The sequence below is a fragment of the Pleurodeles waltl genome, chromosome 9, assembly GCF_031143425.1.
Source record: "Pleurodeles waltl isolate 20211129_DDA chromosome 9, aPleWal1.hap1.20221129, whole genome shotgun sequence".
Lineage (NCBI taxonomy): Eukaryota > Metazoa > Chordata > Amphibia > Caudata > Salamandridae > Pleurodeles > Pleurodeles waltl.
Genome location: NC_090448.1, coordinates 881,113,219 through 881,138,815, shown reverse-complemented (window position 1 = coordinate 881,138,815; position 25,597 = coordinate 881,113,219). Strand labels below are relative to the sequence as shown.

At 44.6% G+C, this 25,597-nt stretch overlaps 1 protein-coding gene across 1 annotated transcript in view; it reads left to right on the top strand.

Annotated features, from left to right (window-relative positions):
- Nucleotides 1–25,597, top strand: part of TRIP11 (thyroid hormone receptor interactor 11) — a 354,044-nt gene that overhangs the window by 234,057 nt on the left and 94,390 nt on the right. Inside the window, exons 12-15 of the mRNA XM_069208196.1 lie at nucleotides 13,804–13,944; nucleotides 15,135–15,328; nucleotides 24,090–24,253; nucleotides 24,420–24,523. Coding sequence (XP_069064297.1) covers nucleotides 13,804–13,944; nucleotides 15,135–15,328; nucleotides 24,090–24,253; nucleotides 24,420–24,523 — 603 coding nt within the window. The remainder of the gene's footprint in view (nucleotides 1–13,803; nucleotides 13,945–15,134; nucleotides 15,329–24,089; nucleotides 24,254–24,419; nucleotides 24,524–25,597) is intronic.

The window sequence follows — 25,597 nt, the reverse complement described above, 5'->3', positions numbered from 1 at the left end:
ACTGCATATAATTTTTCACAGTGACCATATACAAAAGTGTTAGGATTTCTCTCAAATGAGGGCTATTCTTTTTCCAAAAATCAAACAAGCTAATGAAACTCGGTGTCTTTCTCTAAAATCTTTCGTTTTACTTGTGCATTTTGCAACGGTAACTCGTAAATCACATTCTGAGCTCTCTTCGTGTTATCAGTTAAGGAATGCATTTTGTCTGCCAAAAACCCTGGCTCACACGAAAACTCAAAGCAGCTCGGAGCTGTCTTAACCCCCTCATTACTGGAATGGGACAAGAAACATTCTTCAAAAACAGCCCTTTTATAACTTTCAGTCGGGCTAATTTGCTCACGTAAATTCCTATTTTCATGTTCCAACTTCCTACATTTCTCCTGCATTTCTCTGTAAGCAGATAAAGGTATCCAGACCTTTCTGTCATCATTACTTCCAAAAGACACGTTTTCTACATATGTACAACAGGAATTATTTCTCAAAACACCATCAGGCATTTTAGCTACACATGCATTTTCTTCTGTAATTCCCCAAACAGAAAACAATTCACAGTTTTTCGTAGCACCATCAAGCAGTTTACCAATACATGCATTCCCAGACATGGTCTTCTCAGACATGGTCTGCCGTGCTTCTGTGATTCTCCAAACAAAAAAAAACAATTTCTGTAATTCTCCAAACAACAAAAAAAACAATTACACTTTTAAAGTGTGCACTTCGAAATCTACCAACTCGTCAACACCCTCTTAATCACCTCTTAATGACCGACCCCACGACTCCTGGTACCAATTGTAGTGCTTTCCTCTTATCTAGTTTCTAAGCACTAACATAACACAACAGAAATGCACTTCTGAGGTCAAAGAAGACTTTTATTGTTGTTAATTCTTCCCCAACCCCAATTTTTATGTATGACGAATTAGTAGCTTTCAAGTCCGCGTTAATCAAACAAAATATATCAGTTTGCAATATACACAGCAGGTTATATTTATAAGATATTGAATGCAAAGCAAAACAAATACTTCACCGTGTGGGAACTATTCACAGCTTCATCTTTCTAAGGTCTGCAAGCTGATGACCCCTGTCAGCCGCGAGAAAGAGATTCATCTACCCACACGGGATTGCTGGCAGCTGGCACCAAGCTCCAGCACGAGGTCCGGCAGATTCGAATCTGAATCTCTGCAGCCTGTGTCATTCGTTACAAAGGTGTGCCCCCTCCTCTCAGACCTGGGAAACTGAGCAAGCCTTTTGGAGACTGGCCGGGTCTCCAAGACTACTCCTGTTCCCAAGCTCAAGCAGAGAGAACAACACCCATGTACTCTCTCTTATCATGTCTAGTCTACTGTGAGAAAAACATCTTGGTTCTCTGGTGCAAAAACACAGCTTGGAAAAATACAGCTTGGATTCTCAACTGCAATGTCTAACTCCACGTTAAAGGCAATAGGCAGCTAACCTAAGTATCAAATGCAATGTCTAGTGTCATGTCAAAGCCAATAAGCATCTAAGCTGAATACAAAATGCAATGTCTTATATCATGTCAAAGCCCATAGGCAGCTGAGCTGAATACAAAATGTAATATATGATATCATGTCAAAGCCAATAGTCAGCTGAGCTGAATACAAAATGCAATATATAATATCATGTCAAAGCCAATAGGCAGCTGAGCTGAATACAAAATGTAATATATGATATCATGTCAAAGCCAATAGGCAGAATATCTAATAGCATGTCAAAGTCAATAGGCAGCTAAACTGAATACATCATGTCAAAGCCAATAGGAATGCAATGTCAAAGCCAATAGGCGGCTAGACTGGATACAGCATGTCAAAGCCAATAGGCAGAATACAGAATGTAATGGCTAATGCCATGTCAAAGCCAATAGGCAGAATACAGAATGTAATGACTAATGCAATGTCAAAGCCCATAGGCGGCTAAACTGAACAAAACATACCATGTGCTACTGGTGAAGATTGAGCAACTAATATGCGCAGTGGTGAAACACAAAGTCATTGGTCAAAACAAACTCCATCAAATGGCAGTACACCTCCCCCCCCCGTCCTTCACGTCGGGCCAGGGTGGTGAGAACCCGAGCGAGCACCTCAGCCTCCCAGTCCACGGCCACAGTAGTGTCGACAGCTACTACAGGTGGGAAAGGCTCCAGGGAACCAGCCATCAGCACTGAAAGTGTGCCTGCACCAGCTGCCAAGGGGAAGGGCAAGGAGGCACCACCAGCTGCCAAGGGGAAGGGCAAGGAGACACCACAAGCTGCCAAGGGGAAGGGCAAGGAGGCACCACCAGCTGCCAAGGGGAAGGGCAAGGAGGCACCACCAGCTGCCAAGGGGAAGGGCAAGGAGGCACCACCAGCTGCCAAAGGGAAGGGCAAGGGGCTTGCACCAGCAGGCAGGAAGGACAGGAGGCCTTGGGCTGGGACTGATTCTGAGCCCCCACCACCAGCACTGCCACCACCAGCAGCAGCAGCCCCAGTAGGCAACTGTCTGAGGTTGCAGGGTATGGGCTGGAGCCTCCCCCCACCACTGCCAGCCCCGACACCACCCCCTCCACTGCCACCACTGAGCAGTCGTCACCGCCAGCGGGCATTGTGTAGTTCTGCCTCCTGTAGGTGTGACACTCAGGTGAGAGACTGTGACCTTGCACTCCCCAAGTGCTGCCCCCCTCCAGAACCAGTGGAAGAAGCCATCCACTCACTGCATCCTTGCCAGGATGAAGTACACTGGGCACAAGCCCCCCTGCCCCTGCCAAAGGGAAGGGCAAGGGGCTTGCACCACAGGCAGGAAGGACAGGAGGCCTTGGGCTGGACTGATTCTGAGCCCCCACCAGCAGCAGCAGCCCCAGTAGGCAGCCGTCTGAGTTTGCATGGGATGGGCTGGAGCCTCCCCCCACCACTGCCAGCCCCGACACCACCCCCTCCACTGCCACCACTGAGCAGTCATCACCGCCGGCGGGCAGTGTGTAGTTCTGCCTCCTGTAGGTGTGACACCCAGGTGAGAGACTGTGACCTTGCACTCCCCAAGTGCTGCCCCCCTCCAGAACCAGTGGAAGAAGCCATCCACTCACCGCATCCTTGCCAGGTTGAAGCACACTGGGCACAAGGCCCCCTCCAGAACCAGTGGAGAAGCCATCCACTTGAGAGACTGTGGCCTTGCACTCTCCAGGACCAAGCAGTGGGCAAACCACCCACTTGAGAGACTGTGGCCTTGCACTCCCCAGGACCAAGCAGTGGGCAAACCACCCACTTGAGAGACTGTGGCCTTGCACTCCCCAGGATGTAGCACAGGGCATGTAGCCCCCTCCAGGACCAGTGGTTTTGTACCATCTTCTGGCTGTGGTGCCCCCCCTTCTCTGTCCCCCTGAGGTGCCTGTGTATTTTCGACCTAATGCCCCTGCAGTGTTCTCTCCGTGTTGTTGCAGGAGTGAGCTGGGGCCTTGGCCTATGTGTAGTGGCCCTTTGGCCCACGGACATTGAGGACTGGGCAGTGTCCTCCATTTGCATATGTGTATATGCTGTTTTGATTTAGAAGCACGTATTTCTACTATTTTATCTTATTACACTCACTTTAATCAATTCCTTTTATCCTTGCATTATTCCTGAGGGGTACAGGGTGGATATGTAATGTAATTGCATTTGTTTGTGTGTATGGTGTTAGGGGTGGGGGTGTTGCGGGTTGTGTGTGTGTGTCACTCTCTTTTTCCTCCCCCCTCCCTTGTGTGCTAGGAGGCAGTACTCACCGTGGTCGTTTTCGCTGGCGTTGATGTTCGTAATGCATGAAGAGGTATACAAGCATGGGGAAGATGTGCAACTTAGGCTCCATGGCGTTGTGGTTGTTCCCTGAGTCTCCAGTCCTTTGACTTCTGTGTACTGTTTCCGCCATGCTTTTGATGTCGGTGGTACTGCCCCAGAAAAGGTGGCGGATAGGCTTGTCTTAATACAGTGGGCGGAACATTGTCTTCCTCCTGGCTATTGGTGGTTACCGCTGTGGTGCTTGTTGCTACCGCTGAGGCGGTCATTGTCTTAAAGTGGCTCTCTGTCTGGGCGGTTTCCGCCATGGTCATAATTCCATTTTTGTTACCGCCGACCTGTTGGCAGTATTACCACCGCTTTATCACTGACCGCCTGGGTTGTAATGAGGGCCTAAGTCTGAACATAGAAATCTTCACAGCAACGTCGTCCAGTGGCTCCCTGACAATGATGCTCTCCTTGGAAACCGTCTCCAGACTTGCTCTGCTGAACATTACCTTCTTAGAATTCATTTTTCTCACAATTTCATCTAAGCCTGAGTGCAGACTGGGCCTAACCCACTTCCAGTAACCACTCCTTCGTGGTCGGCCATTTTTTAATTTTTTATTTGGACCCGGTCTCTCGCGACTAGATATCCGTGATTGGAGCTTTCATCATTTCAGCACTAGTTTGTACTATAAACTTTAAAAATGCATAACTCTGGTTCTATTGAGTGGATTTTTGTAGTGTTTATGTCAAATAATTTACTAAAATTTACCTTACTTTTCTAAACTGATGTGGGATGATCCTTGTGTTGTGTTTTCACTTTATTACTGCTTGTGTGCTGCATAAACACTTTACAAACTGCCTCTAATTAAGCTTGACAGCTTTCGTGCCAAGCTACCAGAGGGTTAAGCACAGGTTAATTTAGTGACTTGTGTGGTTCACCCTTACAGCAGTTGTGGCTGTTTCTTAAAATAGGGGTCACCCCCATTCAACCAACAACCAAGTTTCTCACATGATCAATTTGAGCCAACCAGTCGTCCAGTCGGAGCAGAGTCCACAGTAGATGGAGTCTTCCCATCTTGAAATGATGGTAAATCAGCCACCCGTTTAGCTCCCTGAGAGTTATGACCAGTCGTTGTCCTCAGTCTCTTTTCCACCAAGATAAGGTTGCTCACAAACCCATTTGGATATATTTTGGTAGGGGATGTAGCCCTTTTTGTCAATAGGTTTGAGATCTCATGGTCAATAAGACCTACATCCCAAACCGAGAAGGAAGGCAGTTTTGGTCTATGTGGTTGGAATGGAGAGTCGTAGAATTCTATGTCTAATCCTTGCACCCTCTGTAGGATCCTCGAATCAGTTGTTAGCGCAGTCCATGTGCGTTAAGTGTGCCAGATGACCCCCACCTCTAAGAGGGAAGAAGGGAGAACTCTTACCAGAATTTGCTTTAGGCTTGGATCAATGGGGGTTACCACTGGCCCCTCCATGTTTTGGAAAGCTTTGTGAGAGAAAGAAGCCCCCAAATCTGGTCTGGTTCTGCTGGTGGCCTCATCTGGAGGCTTGGCCTCTCATTGGGGCTTGGGACAGATAGCAGCCAGTCAAACGCCCTCTAACATGACCGGCCCCTGGGAAAACCTCTGGGGAGAAGATTTTCTCCATGGAGGCTTTTGTCTTATTTAGTGACATGAACGTGGAAACAAATTTCCCTAGCTTGTTAATGAACAGGTGCCTGAACAGGCCCCCTTGGGCTGTTGCTTCTGCCTCCAAGATTGCCAGGTCCCCAAGCTTCGGATCCACCTTCATGAGCAGGAGCCAGTGTCTTTCAGTAGATAAGGCACAGTTTTCAGTACCCAAGAAGATTAATACTTTAGGGGAAATCATGGAATCAGAATTTTTAGCCTCTTCTCCCATAGCCAAACTTTTAGTGAAGGGGCCAGTAATGTCCAACAATCTATCCTGGCATAACCTCCAGAAGCGGTGGATCCCTTTCTGTTGGCCCCTAATGTATTTGCCTATGAATGTGGTCATTCTTGTATCAATTTCTAGGGTCATGACTACTCTCACTTCCAGGGCCGGGCAGGGCAATCTGCCCTGAGGCAGGCTCCAACCTCCTTCTCCTGGGGAGTTACAGAGGTGACCTTCCACGCAGGTGGCCACTTTTTGCTCTGCAGTCCACAGTCATCCTGTTTCTTGGGCTGAATGACCAGGGCACATCCTCAGGGTCTAGAGGGGCCTGGGTCCCCACATCTGAGTCCTCCACAGAGTCATTTTCAGGGTGGTCTTGGGTGGAAGATGGCAACAGAAGATCCCTCAAGTGTTGGTTCCCAAACATAGGATGTCTTCATCAAGGCTGTCATGTGTAGATGCTGTTTGGGACAAGAAGCTGTCTTTGAGTCTGTCGAAGGCATCCAGATCGATGCCTTGCTCACATAGCCTTTAGCCCGACTTTTTTGTGTGGTTGGTCCTTCCACCTTTTGGGCAGGATGGGTCCCAGGGTTGGTCTAGGCTTAAACATTGGGGCGCCAGGGATACATAAGCTAACCTCATGAGCTTCCTTTCTAAGGGCTCATAGTTAAGGCCACTGCCTGATATATGGAGTTGCCTACCACCTCACAGAATTCATCCTCAGAAGGAGGATGGACACATATTCCTTCACCACATAGGAATCATCTGACCTATAAATGATCCCAAAGTACTGGTGGCAGAGGCATTACATATATAGGTTCCTAGGAGGCTGATAGAGGACTCCAGTGGACTTTAAATGGGTTCTATCCTAGGACGACCCGTCCTGTGCTGTCTGAGTGGTTAAAAGGTCTTGGTGTTGGACACACAATGCAGTGATTACAATACTTAAGTCCCTTAAACGTGATGCAGAGCGATACAGATCCGCTGACTGTGGGAGTGGACACCGTCAGTGAGTTTTAGCAGAATACAGACCCTCACGAAGGCGTTGTGCTGCTGGCCAGGCAGAAGAGACCAAGGATAATGCTCCGATCTTGTTATGAAATGGAGCTCGGCCTGCCGATTGCAGAGCTGTTGTCAACACAACATTAGGCCAGTAAACAAGGACCAGGAGGCTAGCACACTTATCTGAAGGCTGCTGGAGCAGTGATGAAAGTTGGAGCATAGAAAAGGGCGACAGTGTGTAACAGGGCACAAAAATCTGTAATTGGGTGAAGTTTTCTGTGTTCCTTTGCCTTTGTCTCATGGGAAAGGTAGTTTTTTCCATAGTTCTTTAAAGGTTGCTGTATGAATAAAAGTGAAGAAAAAAAGCATAATTCTCGCCTAATATAGAATTTTCTGTGGGGGTAAACACCTGGTCCGTAAGTTTATAATGAAGTTGCACACTATTAGCGTCAAAGCATTTTAAATATCTGAAGGTGATATTCAGTTATCTATTTGCACATTAGTTGATGCTATTGTATTCTGTCCACATGCATCGGAATTGAAGCAATGGTTTTCATGGTTGTCTTTACCAACTGTTTTAACACTACGGAAACATGTCTTAAAACACTTCTGTGACATTTATGTATTTCTAATCTACTCCTCTCACCCCTTCTTCCCTTTTGATGGTGATATACTTTTTCTACTTACTCCCACTTTTATTACAGTCACTTTTTCACCCCTTCAACTCTCTCCCTCAGCCACATCCATACTCTCTCATCCACACACTATCATCCACACACTATCCTCATGCACATTCAAAACCTCACATTAGCTTACCACTCCTTGCTTATAGTTACCTCATTCACACCTTGACCCTTCCCACATCCATGTTCTCATCCACTGTCCATCTTCCTGCTTACCCTAACCTTCCTCTCAACTCATCCTCTGTCTTGCCTCCAATCCATCTATTTTCTCACACCTTAGCCACTCTCTCATCAGCATCTGCTCTCTCACGCCCTGCTCTTCCAGTTTATGGATTCATCCACTCAAACCCCACTGAAACTAAAGCCAAAAGAAAATTGTAGATTCAGTGTTTAATCAACAAATTAAAGACGCACATGAGGTTTCGACAATCAGTACCTATTATAGTAAGAAACTTTATGTACCGCTTCCTTGTTAGTCTGACTTTTCAGGTCTAGGCACCCAATAAAGAGTTATACTCCAAGCCCCTCTCCTGACGGGAACAGACTTGTTTCGGTAAATGTAGCTTTATTACATTTATAAATTGCACTGACCATTTACTGTTTCATAGCATCATGAGCAGGAAGCATTAGACACTTTCACGTCTAAATAATTTTGGAACATAAATACATAGTAGCAGACCTTTGGCACCAAGGAAATATAGAAATTTCATAACAGTTGGATGTCTCTGAAAGGCTGAGGTTCTGGGTAAATTCAATCCTTTGTCTCAGGTGTCTGCTCGGAGAGATTGGAACGGATGCTTTTAGATCCCTTCTCTCTACTCGCACTATTTCCAAGTGTCTCCTGAAGCAAATTATTGGGATTGTATGCACATGCTGGTACTTATCTGTATGCCTTAAAGAAAAGAACTATCATGTTACTTTTTAAGGACATGTTTATCCTTTCGGTGTTATTTCCCCTAGAAGTCCAGAAGGGTTACCAGTCACCATGACTTAATTCCCAAAGCTTGCACTTGAAACTGATAGGGCAGCAGTCGGGTACAGAAATATGTCTGCTGACTGACATGAAGAGTTAATCTTGCAGATGGAGTATCCGGAATGATTTTAGAGATAGGGATCTATAGTTGAAAGGCATGAACACCTGCATGTGTGTGAGAATAAGAAGTGAAGTGGAGGAATTAGATAATACATTGTTAACACCACATTAACAGTGTGTGAAGAAGAAGTTCCCCATAACAGGAGACTAGTCCCATGCTGAAACGTGTCCCATGGAGGAGGGCAAGGTTTAACTCTGGTGTTTTATACAAGGTCTATTATGGTCGAGGATCAATTGTAGAGATAATGCAGGTTCAGAGAAATATTACAGAGAACACCTTTGGGCAACATACAGCTAAATTAGGCAGTGATAAAAGTAAATTGCATGTCTGGCCTTCTTGAAAAGCCACTGACTTTACAACAACCCTTCTTTCCGTCTGTCTCTAAGAGAACACTTTTTGAGTTTAAGACTGTTATATTTTTTGGGGGAGAAATTGACACCCTTTTTTTCTTTATTTTGCCATTAGCACAAAAATGTATTTACATTATGATCGCACACTATGCATTTGGTAAGCCTGAAGTGGCAGTCACTGAAAATAAAAATTATTGCACTAAAGTATTCAATTTTCTTCGTGATTTGAGACTTTTGGAATATTACTTGATAAACATATGTATTATGATTTCTCCTACTTGCCCAAAGCTTAAAAAGATATCACACTCAGTATGCTTTGAACTAAGAGACTTCCTCCGTAAGTACTTTCTAACAGCATGAACCTTTCTCTGACAGACAAGTTGTCATGCTATAGTGACAATGCCCGTATTGACTTCGTCACTTGTTTTTAAGTAGGTTGAATAACAAAGCAAGAGTTACACATGCCAGCAAGGACACAGGGAGTTCAACTGATTTTAGCAGGAGCCCGACATTTTTTTAGGAGCCCATTCTCGCTCTCAGGATATAAGAAGTTCAAGCTTTGCAAAAGAGGTGAGCTAGAAAAGGTACCCTATTTGACAACTCCAGGAAAACTATTATTTTTCTTTCCTTTTTTTAAATGTGTTTTTTATTAAAAGATTTAGCAATAAAGTAAGAAAGAAAGTGTTGACCTGAACATATCTTTACCACCAAGAATCACATGCACTACCTTGATAACTTCTTTCAAGCCTAGCCCTCTTGACATAATACCCTAATATGTTCTCCTCATGACTGAGAATAGACTAGTAAGGACAAGGTTCAATTTGACCATAAGCATAGTAAACAAATCCAATTGAAAGCAGTCATTCATGATGGGTTACAGTTGTAGATATTCTTCCATACCTTCCATGACGAGACTATGTTTGACATATTAACCCATATGATGCTTACTTCCATGTCCCCATAAAATGAAGATAAATGTATTTCCTGGAGTTCACGGAAGAGAGAGATCCATGGCAGTTAAGTGTGTTTTTTTTTTTTTTGCCCCTAGATCTGCCCTGCAGGTGTTTATCAAATGCATAGCTCTGGAAATGGTGCACTTATAACGGCAAGAAGTTGTATGCACCCCTGTACCAAACACTTGTACCAAACAATTATTTATAATTGTTCAAGTTGCTTTATTGATGATCCTGTCATTCCACGCTCCAGACCGGTAACTTGGATCGACATAGCCACTCTGACATAAAAAAAAGCTTTTCATAGCTTTCCTTCATTTACATTCTGGGCAAGTAAATCCCTAGGGCAAAGCATTTTACCCAACACAGCAGCTAGTATTATTTTCTTACTCCTAGATTATTTTCAGCATCTCTATTTTTCACTTACTCATGCTCGCAAAAACAGTTAACATACCTTTCCCAATCGATGATGCCGAGTCTTTCTGTTTCTCTACTTGTGGTTTTCAGTACAAATGTTGTACCTAAATTGCTCAAAAAATTGTAAAGAGATAATTTCGTGCAACAAATTAACTCCGGTAAAAATAGTTAAAACGTAGGTACATTAAAACTGATAACTCTTGGCGCCCCAGTTGTGGTGAAAAAGATAGGGAGGAGCATGGCATTTGTGCAAGTCTGAGATATACAGCAAGATAAGAAGGGAGGCCGGTGTTAGGCCCCTTTCCATTTTAACAGCCGTTTGAAATGTATGTGTGCTCCTTACCTTACCTAAACGTGTGTCGTCAGCCTTAATGTCGCCCTTTCCAGCCAAAGGCATTAGGAAATGGTCATCTGCTACAAATACTAGTTGGTTCTTTAATGTAACATACGTTTGAGGAAGTAACAAACATTCTGTAGTTGAAAACAATTAATGGAAGCACTTTTGTTCCCTTGGAGTAATACCTTTGTTTTGCCCATGCCTAGTGAGAATTTTCCATTTGGATTTCAGTAACGTTTTAAGCTAAAGGTTGCCATTTTTGTAAACAGGCAAGATTGAACTTCTTGCCATGAGGGTGGAATATGCCTTAAGCTAGTTAATATTTCAAACGTATTTCAGATCAGCACCCATTGCTTTATATCCTTCAGGACAGCCAATTGCACCCCTTCTGATCTTTCTGTGCTGGAAGATTTAGCATCTTCTAACCACAGGCTTGTAGACACTCTGAACCAGTATCTCTCTGAATAAGTAACTCTGTGTATTGAAATAACTGGTTAGAATGGCGCATGGGTAGATTTTGGAAAGTGTAGAGCAGTTTGGATAGGTCTATCATTTTGTAAAAATCAGTCCTGCCCAGGATTTAGGGAGGTTGAGCAGTCCATCTGTACAAACCCTTGTCCAAATTATCCATGTGGAAGACAATGTTTAGATCATAACTCTCATAAGGGGACAATGTTATATTGATTGCCAATCATTTGTAGCTACCAACCCTGACGGTTGTTTTCCAGTGTGTCTCCAGCTCAGGATCTGTCTGGGATCAGTGCTTATTTATCCCAATTCACAGTCAAACTGCAGCTCCTCTGTGTTACTCAAGAATGTTTACAATCCATTCCCTAGTTGTGATGACATCTTGTGTAAATAAGAAGATGTCATCAGTGTAGAACCTCGGTTAGCAAAGTTCACCTGTAACCCCTCAGAAGTGCATCCATTCTAACACACTCTGTTAATGACGCTATTGGGAAGGCAAACAAGTAGTATAGTGGGCATATCTGCTTTGTGCCCACACAGTTGAGAAACTGTCTAATAGCACACTATTAATTCACACTCGGCCTCATATTTCTGACTATGGTGTTTTCAGTTGTGCTATGAATTAAGGCGAAAATACCATTTTGTTAATCCTTGAAACAGAAAGACTTGGTTAATGAAATTGAAGGTCTTTTTCAAAGTTGGTATTGGTCGGCGCAAGAGGTCCTTCACGTTCATGATTTCTGGCTAGTGCTGATTGCAAGTATGTTAGACTTTGTGTGGTGCTGTTTTGATCCTGGTGTATGAGGCACATGATGACTCTTGCCAACCAGTTTTTGAGAATTTTTTAGAATACTTTGATCTCAACATTGATGTTGTATATCTTTCAATAAGATGGAGGGATGCTCTGGGGGTGGGAGTAGTTCTATTGTTTTGGAATCTACACTCATTGTCCCATGTAGGTGGTTGAGCAGTCTTTCTCTTTGAGCTGCTCCGTTAAGTCGTTAGTAGGTGTGGCTTTAGAAGGGAAGTAAATCTGTTAAAACTACTCCACTGGAAAGCCATTGAGACCAGGGCCCTTCCATAATTGCGTTCCTGTGACAGGAAACAGCTCTGAGTATGGAGCCAGTGTAAGAATTGTAATCAAGTCACTTTCCAAATATGCACATCATTAGACAACTTCAGGCGAAGAGCACACTTTGTTTGGGTTCATGTAGCAAAAGCCTCGAATTATCAGACAAAACAAGTTCATGGAACTACTCCTGCATCTCTTTATTAAGGACTTCTTAAGGAGATTACTAACTGGGTATTTCCCAAGACGCTAGTTTTGGAGATCTATGTGATGCCTACTTAACTTGTGTCCAATCCATTTGAGCATATCCTTTCTGGTTTTTTTTGTAATCTTTCCTTGTAGGTATGAAGTCAGCCGCAAGGGTCAATGGAATTCAGGCTTTGCCTTTTGGACAGCAGTTAGTCAATTTCAACATTGATAAAGTTTCACTCAGGTTTTCCGAGGTCTCAGAAATGTATCATTAAATCCTACAATACTACCTCCAGTGCTCTATGAACGCTTGTATGGTAGCGCAGAAAGCTTCTGAGCAAGATAGTTGCTATTTAATACATAAGAAAAAAGTCTTGCAGCAGTTTGTTTATCTAACACTGCATGGTGACAGTTTAGAGCTATGTGAAGGTGTTCAGTTTCAGGTACTTTCCTGATTTTTGTTTTCCAAAGAGGACACACAAGTACAAAAAATGTCTGAATATTATATTCATATATTTACTGGCTATAGGAATCATTAAAAGATCCATTGCTGGAGAGCACCCAGCTACTTTAAATTGAGCTCTCTATCATTGACATTTTTTACACTCTCACGCAACCTGTTTGTGCTTGAGTATTTGGTAAGAGTCTGGGGAAGGAGTAAGCTGAGTTTGGTTAAACAGAGCTCACATAGCTGACCGAATTTCTGACTTCAGAGAAATATCCACACAATAAACATTTTGGTTCAATATCTATAATAACTGATTTTACCCCAGGTGTCTATCCTGACATTGCTTAATATAAAAAAATGAATGCAAATATACAAAAGTTTACAGTAACTTAATTTTGTGCTTGTGATATAATGCTGAAGCTAAAAGATGATTGTTTCTCCAAAATGAACTGCATCTTTTTTGGGTAATAGTCAAAAGACCTATTTGGGTCAAATCATAAGTAGTTACTGAATAAAGATTTGAAACCTGCACAGTGAGATGCCTTTCTAAATTGTGAGTAGTTGTGTGAATACTTCCGAGTGAATTGCTTCTGTGGAATGAGGATGCGTCTAAAAAAATGTAAAAGATCTCTAATGGGGTGAAATAAATTTTTTACCAGCCTTCAACACTTTTTGAGTAATGTACAAAGTCTTGGGGTCACTAGTGGTGAAAGTTGAAATATGCACCCTAGTAAAGTCTGGCTTTTCATGAACATAAATTTAATTGCATAAAAGAGATAGTGAGACAAAATGATTCGACTTCACTAAAAGGCTTTATGTCTAATTAGTCCTAATTAGTGCTTGACTCATTCTCAATAGGTATTAAAATTGGTAGCTTAATTGATTGCCCTATTATATTTTTAGTAGCGACCATAACTAACAACTGTTCTTGAGACAATCTCTGTTCTTCAAAGTCTCAACTGAGTAGTATTTCCTACTTAACAATCAGAGGTTTCTAAAACAAACATTTTCATGCTTATGTTTGTTGACACCTAAGGTACGGCCAGCAGTATCAAAGGTTTAGCTCACAGCATAATGTAAACTTTGTTTAACTTGGGAATTACATGCCTACTTAACAAAACAATTGTTCCTATTGTTTTCAATTTGCAGGGAAAGACGGGCGAATTGAATCAGATATTGAATGAGGTGAAGTCCATGCAAGAGAAGGCCATTATGTTTCAGCACGAGCGAGATCAAGTCATGATGGCTCTTAAACAAAAGCAAATGGAAAATGGAGCACTACAAAATGATGTATGCTATATAAATATTAAAGACATCTTTTGTATTTGTAGGTGATCTAACTGCTTTGTGAATGAAAAGTTAATGTATTTCTGAAAGCTGTTAAGGAAGTGGAGAGCCTGATACCTAGCAGGAGAAGTGTGCAGGTGGTAGGGCCTTGTACCGTAGAGGAGTGCCCAGAAATTACACTTTAACAAGAGTTTTATCCTTACTGTGTGTTGGTGGATGAAGAGTATTTTCCGGGCAGATATCTTGGGGTATGGGTGTTTAAGCCCCACAAACCACCTTGAAGCAAATTCCAACAGCCATTGTTTGCAAGTGCAAGGATCTGCAAACATGTGAGCGGTGGTTTCTCCGAGACCAGTTATGTCACAAATTGCTACATTCCTGGCTGTTTGAATTTAGGTTTTGAGGAGAATGCTGTAAATAGAGCATTGACCGGTGGATATTGACCGGTGCTCCTTTAAATGAATAAAACTGAGAAGCATAAGAATGTTTAAGTTTCTTCAGTTGGTGGAAGCAGCTACATAACACTGTGGTAATCTGAGGATTTAGTATTGGGTGAGTCAAGTATCTCTCCTGGCTTTAACTTTGTATGTTATTTCTATCTAAAGGGAAAAAGATTTGGGGATTTGAAGTATTTTGTGTCCTTTAGTTTTCAAAGATGAAAATTTCTTTGAGTTGTCGGCTGAATACTCCTTTTTGTCAGGTATGACTGAGTATTACATAAGAGATTTTTAAAAATCTCAATCGGGGGAAGACAATATAGATTTATTTTTTCAAATTAGGCCACTACCTGAAAGCCCGGAATTGGACAATTTGTGGGATTGAGGTGTGCGATGAAAGAAAAGTGCAGAAAACTGTAGTTTCCTTCCAAAGTGAGAAACAGTGGTTGACGCTGATCTGCACACTCAAAACTATACAAAGGGCCTGAGCTATTGCACGACTCTGTTTGTTATCATGACAAAATGGCATTCTATACAGTAGAATCTACATCTTTTCAGTGGGTTTATCCGGTTTGAGTGAGGGTATGATTGTGTTTAGGGTGCAGAGTTGTGGGTGAGTAGATAAACACTGTGAGATTGTGAAAAACAGGATATCGAGAATGTGAAAGAACTGCACTGATAGAGGAATTTCGGCAAAACGTGTCTTAAAGACTGTTTCAATAAATGCTTTCATATCATCATAATTTACTTATATAGATCCAACTTTTACGTGACAAGGAGCAGCGTTTAACGCAGGAGTTGGAAAGGTTGAGAAACCATCTCCTAGAGATGGAAGATTCTTACACTCGAGAAGCTTTAGCTGCTGAGGACAGAGAGGCTGCTTTGAGGAAGAAAGTCACGGTATTGGAAGAAAGATTATTGTTGTCATCAACTGCTGTTGAAAATGCCAGGTAACATTATTGTCCATTTTCTACCTTTTCCTCTGACTTATCATTTTAGTAGTTCTCTATAGATATAACAGCCAGAAATTCATATAAATAATTTAGCCAAAGGGTCCCCTAGAACATTCTCGATATTAGTATCAAAGAAAAAACAGATGGGTTTGGACACAGCATGTTAGCGGATATTCCCTTGCTCTGTCCCCTTGCTACGGAAACCCCCTATAAACTTTTCTGACAATTTCTATGGTATCCTGTATTTGTGCAATGGTGAAACCGTCAGGACCCATCCCCTTTCGGACCCCCTCCTTGACGGAGAAGGTAAGTGATCGTCCACAGGGAGGGGTGAGCGGTGTCTGTGTGTGACTGCATGTGTGGTAGTTTGAAGAGGGGTGGGGTGAATGGTCTTGTCTGCGTGTGTGAGTTCGTGAGTAAGAGGCGGGGTGAGGAGGGTGTAGTATGACTGCAATATGAGGAGGGGGTTGTGAATGCAAGCATGTATGCAATTGAATGTGAATGTGTGCGTGTGTGAGCATGAATGGGGGTGTTCGTGTGCGTTTGCATGGGTGTGCCTGAGCGCGTGTAAGTGCGTGTGTAAGAAATGTTTTTTTTTGTTGGCAGTCAGGTTACCCTCTGTCCAAGCAAGAACCCTCACTCTAGTCAGGGTAAGTCGCACACAATCCAAAATTAGCCTGTGCCCACCCTCTGGTAGCTTGGCACGATCAGTCAGGCTTAACTTAGAAGGCAATGTGTAAAGTATTTGTGCAATAAATCATACAATACCACTATATAGCACCACAAAAATACACCACACAGTGTTTAGAAAAATATATAATATTTATCAGGATAATTGTAGGTCAAAAGGAATAAAGTTGCAAAGTGAATTTGTAAAGATATCACTGGAAAGTGATATAAAGTGTCTTAAGTCTTTAAAAAGCAAACAAAGTCTCTTTCAAGCACAAAGTACCTGGTTTGGAGAGGAAAATCTCAGCAGAGGGCCGCAGAAGAAGAGATATGTGGAAAAATGGTGTGTGCGTCGATTTCTCCCCAGCACACACGGACTTGCGTTGCTATTTTTCACGCGGGGAAGTCGTGCGTCGTTTTCCGGCACGCGGACAGTCTCTTTCTGAGGATCGCGGGGATTACCAGATGTCCCGGGTCTGTGCGTGGATTCTCCTGCTTGTTTTCCGGCTGCGCGTTGTTCTGCGGGGCTGTGCATCGAAGCTTTGCTCTCACGGCAGACGTCGCGTCGATTTCTCCTCTGGAGGTCGGGTGGCGTTGTCCTTGCGTGCGTCGAAGTTCCGGTCGTCCCGAAGGCGTTGTGTCGATCAGCGTCGGTGTGCAGCGTTTTTTTCGCCGCAGAACAAGCCGCGCGTCGAAAATTTCTGCACACGAAGCGTCCAAGTGAAAAAGAGAAGTCTTTTTGGTCCTGAGACTTCAGGGAACAGGAGGCAAGCTCTATCCAAGCCCTTGGAGAGCACTTTCACAGCCATACAAGAGTTCAGCAAGGCAGCAGGTCAACAGCAAGGCAGCAGTCCTTTGTAGAAAGCAGACAGGTGAGTCCTTTGAGCAGCCAGGCAGTTCTTCTTGGCAGGATGTAGTTTCTGGTTCAGGTTTCTTCTCCAGCAAGTGTATGATGAGGTAGGGCAGAGGCCCTGTTTTATACCCAATAGTGCCTTTGAAGTGGGGGAGACTTCAAAGAGTGGCTAAGAAGTGCACGAGGTCCCCTTTTAGTTCAATCCTGTCTGCCAGGGTCCCATTAGGGGGTGTGGCAGTCCTTTGTGTGAGAGCAGGCCCTCCACCCTTTCAGCCCAGGAAGACCCATTCAAAATGCAGATGTATGCAAGTGAGGCTGAGTACCCTGTGTTTGGGGTGTGTATGAGTGAATGCACAAGGAGCTGTCAACCAAGCCCAGCCAGACGTGGATTGTAAGGCACAGAAAGATTTAAGTGCAAAGAAATGCTCACTTTCTAAAAGTGGCATTTCTAGAATAGTAATATTAAATTCGACTTCACCAGTCAGCAGGATTTTGTATTACCATTCTGGCCATACTAAATATGACCTTCCTGCTCCTTTCAGATCAGCAGCTGCCACTTCAACAATGTATGAGGGCAACCCCAATGTTAGCCTATGAAGAGAGCAGGCCTCACAGTAGTGTAAAAACGAATTTAGGAGTTTTACACTACCAGGACATATAACTACACAGGTACATGTCCTGCCTTTTACCCACACAGCACCCTGCTCTAGGGGTCACCTAGGGCACACATTAGGGGTGACTTATATGTAGAAAAAGGGGAGTTCTAGGCTTGGCAAGTACTTTTAAATGCCAAGTTGAAGTAGCAGTGAAACGGCACACACAGGCCTTGCAATGGCAGGCCTAAGACAAGGTTAAGGGGGCTACTTAAGTGGGTGGCACAACCAGTGCTGCAGGCCCACTAGTAGCATTTAATCTACAGGCCCTAGGCACATATAGTGCACATTACTAGGGACTTATAAGTAAATTAAGTAGTCCAATCAGGTATGATCCAAAGTTACCATGTTTAAAAAGGGAGAGAGCATATGCACTTTGGCACTGGTTAGCAGTGGTAAAGTGCGCAGAGTCTAAAAGCCAGCAAAACAGGGTCCAAAAAGTGGAGGAGGCAGGCAAAAAGTTAGGGGTGACCACAGTCAGGTCTAACATGTGTCCCCCCCAGCTGAAAGTGGGGGAGAGCTACCCGACCTCCTGGGAGCTCTCATCGCTAAGGCAGAAGTATCTGGAGAGACCATCAGCATTGGTGTGGTCAACTCCTGGGCGATGCTCCACCGTAAAGTCCATCCCCTGTAGGGAAATGGACCATCTCAAGAGTTTTGGATTCTCACCCCTCATCTGCATGAGCCATCTGAGGGGCCTGTGGTCTGTCTGTACCCGGAAGTGAGTCCCAAACAGGTAGGGTCTTATGGCCAGATGTAGCAAAGGTTTTTACCCATTGTTAGTCTATGGGAAAATGTGTTCATACATATGGCCCTTAGCTTCTTCAGTGCCCAGACCACAGCCAATGCTTCTCTCTCAATAGCACTCCACCTTTGTTCCCGTTGTAATAGTCTTCTGCTAATAAAGACTACTGGTTGGTCTGAGTACTCCTCATTCAGCTGTGCTAGAACAGCCCCTATGCCATGCTCTGAAGCGTCTGTCTGCACAATAAATTAATGGGAGTAGTCAGGGGCCTTGAGCACGGGGGCCGTGCACATGGCTTCCTTCAGAAAATCAAAGGCTTTCTGACAGGCCTCTGTCCAATTCACCAACCTAGGTTGTTTCTTGGATGTGAGTTCTGTCAAGGGGGACACAATGGCACCATAGCCCTTGACGAACCTGCAGTAGTATCCAGTGAGGCCCAAAAAGGCTCTCACCTCAGTCTGTGTTCTGGGTGGTTGCCAGGCCTTGATAGTTTCAATCTTGGCCTGGAGTGGCTGCACCCTGCCACCACCTACTAGGTGTCCCAAGTACACCACAGAACCCTGCCCAATCTGGCACTTACTAGCCTTGATAGTCAGGCCTGCCTGTTGCAGAGCCTGAAGCACCTCCTTGAGGTGGAGCAGGTGTTCCTCCCAACTGGAACTGTAGACAGCTATGTCGTCCAGGTAAGCTGCACAGAAGGCATCTTTACCAGCTAGGACCCCGTTAACCAACCGTTGGAAGGTAGCGGGGGCATTTTTCAGCCCAAATGGCATTACCTGGAATTTGTAATGGCCATCAGGGGTGGAAAAAGCGGATCTTTCTTTAGCCCCCTCAGTCAGGACAATCTGCCAGTACCCGGAAGTAAGATCGAACATACTCAGGAACTTGGCAGCGCCTAGCCATTCAACAAGCTCATCAGCTCGGGAGATGGGGTGTACATCAGTCCGGGTGACTGAATTGAGACCGCAGTAGTCCACACAGAACCGGAGTTCTGGCTTCGCACCTGGGGCAGTAGCCTTGGGAACCAATACCACAGGACTGGCCCAGGGACTACTGGATTTCTCAATAACCCCCAAAGTCAACCTCTTGGAGACCTCCTCCTTGATGCTGGCCTTCACCTTATCTGACAACCTGTAAATGTTGTTCTTTACAAGGGGACTGTCACCTGTGTCAATGTCATGCACACAGAGGTGGGTTAATCCAGGAGTAATGGAGAACAGGGGGGAGAACTGCTCTAACAGCTCATAGCAGTCCCCTCTCTGGGTTGGAGTCAGGGAGTCAGAGAGAATGACACCTCCTACTGACCCATCCCCTTCTTTGACAGCGAGGAGGTCGGGGAGAGGTTCACTCTCCTCTTCCATGCCCTCATCTGTGACTAGGAGCATACTGACCTCAGACCTCTCAAAGTGAGGTTTGAGCCAGTTGTGATGGAGGACCCTTAGGGGGTGCCTAGGGGTCTTGAGGTCCACTAGGTAAGTGGCCTCCCCTTTACGCTCCTTGAGCTCAAAGGGGCCAGTCCAGCGGTCCTGGAGAGCCCTGGGCTCTACTGGCTCCATCACCCAAACTTTGTCTCCAGGTGAGAACTCAACTAGAGTGGCCTTCTGGTCATACCACTCCTTCATCACCTCTTGACTGGCCTCTAGGTTACTCTGGGCCTGCTTCCAGAAGCGTTGGGTTTGTTTGCGGAGGGCCAGCAAGTAGCTGACCACATCCTGGGGAGGGGCCTGGAGAGCTTTCTCCCAACCCTCCTTAACAATGCTTAGGGGTCCCCTGACAAGGTGACCATAGAGAAGCTCAAAGGGGCTGAACCCCACCCCTTTCTGGGGCACCGCTCTATAAGCAAACAACAGGCAGGGTAAGAGGACGTCCCACTTACACCTCATGGCCTCAGTCAGGCCACCAATCATGCCTTTCAGGGTCTGGTTGAATCTCTCAACAAGCCCATTGGTTTGAGGTTGATAAGGGGTGGTAAACCGGTAGGTCACCCCACACTCATCCCACAGGGTCTTCATGTATGCAGACATGAAGTTTGTGCCCCTGTCAGACACGACCTCCTTAGGGAATCCCACACGGGTAAATATTCCCAACAGGGCTCTGGTCACCACCTGGGCAGTCACTGTTCTCAGAGGGATTGCCTCTGGATAGCGGGTGGCATGGTCCACCAAAACCAGGATAAACCTGTTGCCCAAGGCAGTTTTGGGGTCCAAGGGACCAAAAATGTCGATGCCCACCCTTTCAAAGGGGGTGCCAATGACTGGGAGTGGGAGCAGGGGAGCTTCAAGCCGTTTCCCTGCCTTCCCACTAGCCTGGCAGGTGGGGCAAGCTCTGCAGAAGTTATCTGAGGCTTTCCTCATTCTGGGCCAATGAAAGTGGGTGAAAGGTCTTGTCTTGGCCCAGGTGTCCTGCCAGGGGAATGTCGTGAGCCAGGCCTAGTAGGAATTTCCGGTAACACTGGGGGACCACCAGCAAACGGTGTGCCCCAGGACCTGGAATCCTACGCTCACTGTAAAGGAGATCATTCTCCCAGTAAATATGGTGAGCACCAGAGGTGCCACCTGCTGCGTGGTCTGTGGCCTGCTTCCTCAGACCCTCAAGGGTGGGGCATTCTTTCTGCGCCTTGCAGAATGCTTCCCTGGTTGGCCCCCCTTCTACTTGCCAGCCAGCAAGTTCAGGTACCCAGGGCAGCTATGTCCTCCCCGGTTGGCTCAGGGGCCTCCTCCTCCTCAGGGGCCTCGTCTACCTCTGTGGGAACATTGGAGGCGGGTTTCCCGCGCCCCTGGCCCTCCCTTTTGGCAGCTGTCTGGGCCATCTTTCCAGGCTCCAGACACCCTGGACTCCCTTCCCGGGCAGCCATGGACCGTGTGGTCATGCAGACCCACTCAGGTAACCCTAACATCTCCAGGTGAGATCTGAGCTCTACTTCTTTCCAAGCAGTATGCTCAAGATCATTGCCTAACAGACAATCTACAGGCATGGCAGGACTCACAGCTACTTTCAGAGCACCAGAGACCCCCCCCCCCCCCACTCCCCCCATCCCAAAAGGAACCAGAGAGACTCACGATTGTCAGTGACTATGACCTGGTGGAATGTATTAGGGACTATCTGCTCTGTTGACACCAGCTGACTCTAGATAGTAGTCATACTGGCTCCTGTGTCACGCAGAGCCTCCACCTTCTGCCCATTAATGGTGACCCACTGCCTGTACTTGGAAGTATTTCGGGGCATGTGGGCTTTGGGCACCATTTCTCTTTCTCCCAGGGACACTAGGGAAATCTCTACCTGCTCCCCAAAACTATCTGGGTCCATCTCCCCCCCCCCCAAAGCGCTACACTAGTCAACCCAGGTGTCTGTCCGGTAGTGGACGGTGCCCTCTTGGAGCACTGGGGGTCGCCTTTATAGTGACCATACTGGTAACACTCCATGCATTTGGGGTTGGATTTCCCGGACCTATCAAATGTCCCTGCTTTTTCCCAAATCTGGAAAAGTAATGGTTGTCACCCCCCTCCCTGGGAATTCTTTTGGGGGCCTTTTGAGAGTTCCTTATCTGTAAGTTTATCTCCCCCCTCTTTCTTCTGTTGGGAACCCTGTCCACCTTTGTGGGTGTCCCCCCAGGTACCTTTTTGGACACTCTGGTGCGTGTTTGAGTATGTGCCTTCGAGTGAATGGAGGTGTATGTAGAGAGTGCGTGGGTGAGTGGGGTGCTTGTTGGTAAGAGTGCAGACATGTGTGTGGGTGTGTGGGGGTGCGTGTGCCGGTGACAGGAATGGCGATTCCTGTCCCCGGGTGCATTACTGCCACGGTTTTTGTGGCGGGGTGACGGCCATGGAAAGCCTGGCCGTCTGCTGCCTTGTAATCCGGCTGGCAGGCAGAGGCCTGCCGCCGGGCTGCAGGAGTTGGCCACGGCCAGGCAGCTTTGTGGCGGATTGGCTTCTGCCAAGCCCCACAACTTGTAATGTGGCGGTGTTTACCGCCGGGTCCGCAGCGGTAAGACCGCCACAGCGAGGCTGGCGGTCTCATGATCGCCAGCCTCATGACGAGGGCCTGGCTTTCGAATAAGCATCATTATTGTTATATGTTGTAAAACCAATAAAGAAATGGAAACAAGGGGCCAAAGATATGTTGGATTTTAGCTAGACTATATATTATTTGATACACTCAACTTCTGTCCACTATTCCAAATGCCCCTTAAATTCTAACCTACTTCTTACTCTGCTCAATTTGTGAGCATTCCGATTTTGGCACAAATCAGTATGATGCAAGCCTTTCTTACTTTTCAACAGTCTGCGCTTCAAAAACTCTTCTAAGCTGGCCCCCCAGCTTCCACCCTCTCCTCATCAAATCTTCCTATGTGCCCACTTTATTCATTTTCCTTTGGCTATCACAGGTGTCTGCAACCAATCGCTCTCGAGCTACAAGTAGCTCGCAGATACCTTCAGATTAACTCGCATCCTTGAGTTCATTTTTAAATAAGCACAGGGTCACATTGTCCTTTTTAAGTTAAGGGAAGGCTGTTTTCATTTTACATTCTTATTATCAAGCTGCAGATAGCAGGGTCTGACAATGAGCAGCGCTCAGTCAGATTTATGACTGTCGGGGCGAGAGAGGCGAAGAACTGAAGCAGTGAGGTATTTAACTCTTAGATAAAAATTCTTGCCAACTCAATATTGGATCATAAGAACAAAATGATGTTTCAAAATGCTTTTAAATGGTAGAAAATTAAATTGAAAATTTGCCTTAATTTTTCTGTGAAGCATTGTCTTAATGTTTTTCTCCACTTTCAGTTAAACCAATTACATCCTACTATAATATGGAGTATATTTCTTCACTTTATATTTCTGCCATGTAAACAAATAGCTGTATTTTTCTGCTATAAATATAACATTGTCTCCACAGGCCACTGGAAGCAAGATGCTGGCTGTTTGTAAATGTGACACTTTGAAAAGGGAGACAATTTATATGATGAGTTTTATGGTATCCATATAAGCATAAAGTGAACACCTGAGTTTAATTTTCTACCAATTTAAAGTGTCAACTTTACACACTGCAGGCATCTTCTTCCCACTGGCTGGTAGACATGGTGTCATGCTTATAACTGAAAATATATCCATTATTTTAAGTAGGAGAAATTTAAAGTGCAGAAAAATTTCCATATTATGCACATTTTTGCTGAACATATGCCGAGAGGTATGTCCTTTGCCACAGTACATATGACACAGGCTCTCAGTCACCCCTACACATGTATCCCATTCATATGCACACATCTTCGTACATCCCCAAAGAACACACACTCACTGACATACATGGCAACCCTGTCATAATGCCCCTAGTAAATGTATTTTGTTCAAACCATAATATCTGGCTGTATGACATTAGGCTTAAAGTCAATAAAGCTGGGCGCAAGGGTGTCTGGTGATAATGCGCGAGTTGCTTATCCTTCAGTAGCTCACAATGATTTTCAATAATCAGAAATAGCTCTCACTACAGAAAAGGTTGGAGACCCCTGGGCTATAACCTCAGCACTGGTGTAAGCCACATATCAAGATGCAGATTTTGGTTCGTAGTGCATTTTGGGAGGCAAGCGGCCATTTTTTGGCATTTAACATCAAGTAACTCAATTTTCCACCTACCCCACATAACAAGCCATTCCTCTATATTCTCTATAGTGCTAGTCACGACATGTCACCCGTGATAGAGCTTTGTTTGTTTCAGTGTTGATACTAATAAAATTCCAGTAAGGGGATAATTAATTTTGAATCCAAGTATTTTATTATTTGATGCACGAGAAAAATTCTCAAATATGTACCTGCATCTCACTACCAATTTGTTATTTTTTTCAAGCCACAACGCCACTCTGCAAGTGGAATCTTTGCAGGAGCAGCTGAATCTAGTTACCAGACAGCGAGATGACACCTCTCTTCAGCTGGCCATGTCTCAGGAGCAGGTCAAACAGTACGCGTTGTCCTTAGCCAACCTGCAGATGGTGCTAGAGCAGTTTCAACAAGGTGGGTTTACAGGGTTATTGTCAGAATCGCGGGGATGTGATATTTAATTGAACGGCTACTTGTTTGAAGAAAACAGACTGCTCATTTTTAATAATACCGAATCAAAAATATTTTAAAGTGATCCTTTACGTCTCAAAAATGTTTTTTGTGCTTTTTTTCTGACCAGAGGAAAAAGCCATGTATTCTGCTGAGCTAGAAAAATACAGAAAACAGAATGCAGAATTCAAACAAAAGGTTGAGAACTTGGAAGACCGTGTCATTTCGTTACAGGTAGGTTCGACATCCTGTGGAAACGGTATCCCTTAGCAGATTTTTCATGTAGATATTAGTTTAGGCTGCAGAATAATATCGAGCTGTTATGTGCTCTGAGGCACAGTTTATTTTGCCTAGTTTATTTAGCATTGACGATTTTGTGAAGTTATTTGATAATGCTAATATTTCAACCACCACCTATGATAGCAAGTGGTGTGCCTCCTTCCAACACAGATTTCTTACTTGCGTAATCAAAGAGTCGTGTTACACGTGGTTACTTTGCTGTATAGATTTGAAAACTTATTATATTCAGTCCTCTGTGATATACCACAGAAAAAGACACTGTACTACTTCAGTTCAGGGCACCAGCTATTTCCGGAGTCACATCAGCAAACTTGAAGTTGGACATGTTTATACACATACCTACATAGATCTGAAAGATAGCACCAAAAGAATAAATTCAAGACAGGGATAAAACATCAGTTAACTATTAGGTGTTAAGACGTTATCTCACGGAGAATCTGGTGCTTTAGCACCTTGATGGAAGCAAATACTTCCCATACTTTGAAACATGAGGCCTCAGTACTTACTTTCAGAATAATCTTGTCAAATCCATATCAGGTATTCTTTGTCAGTTAAACCTCATCACCCCCCCCCCCCCCCCCCAACCAAAACAAATGCTTGCCTACCACAAGGCAATTGACCTCTCTAGGTTTTTTTCATTTGCACAAATATGCTTTTAAAAGCCCAAAAGCAATTTAAAGACAAATGTAGCTAAAGGCCATTCACCACCCATAAACGCACTTTTGTTAAGAGTCCGCCTGTCCATCCCTTTTATCTATTAGCATATGCCACATATTTTACAATGTTTTATGCAGATCACAGTACCTTGACAGAATAGCAAGATTGAGTAAGGCATTTTAACTCACACAGGTCTTGCGTCAAGTTGTGAATGCTATATGACTATTGCTGTAATGATTTTAAGTGGTTAGTATTAAACCAGCATATCCATCAAATTTCGGGGCTCCAACTACCTAATGAAATAAGTCATGGTCAGTCTTCAAACAAGTGCCAGCATCACTCCACATTTTG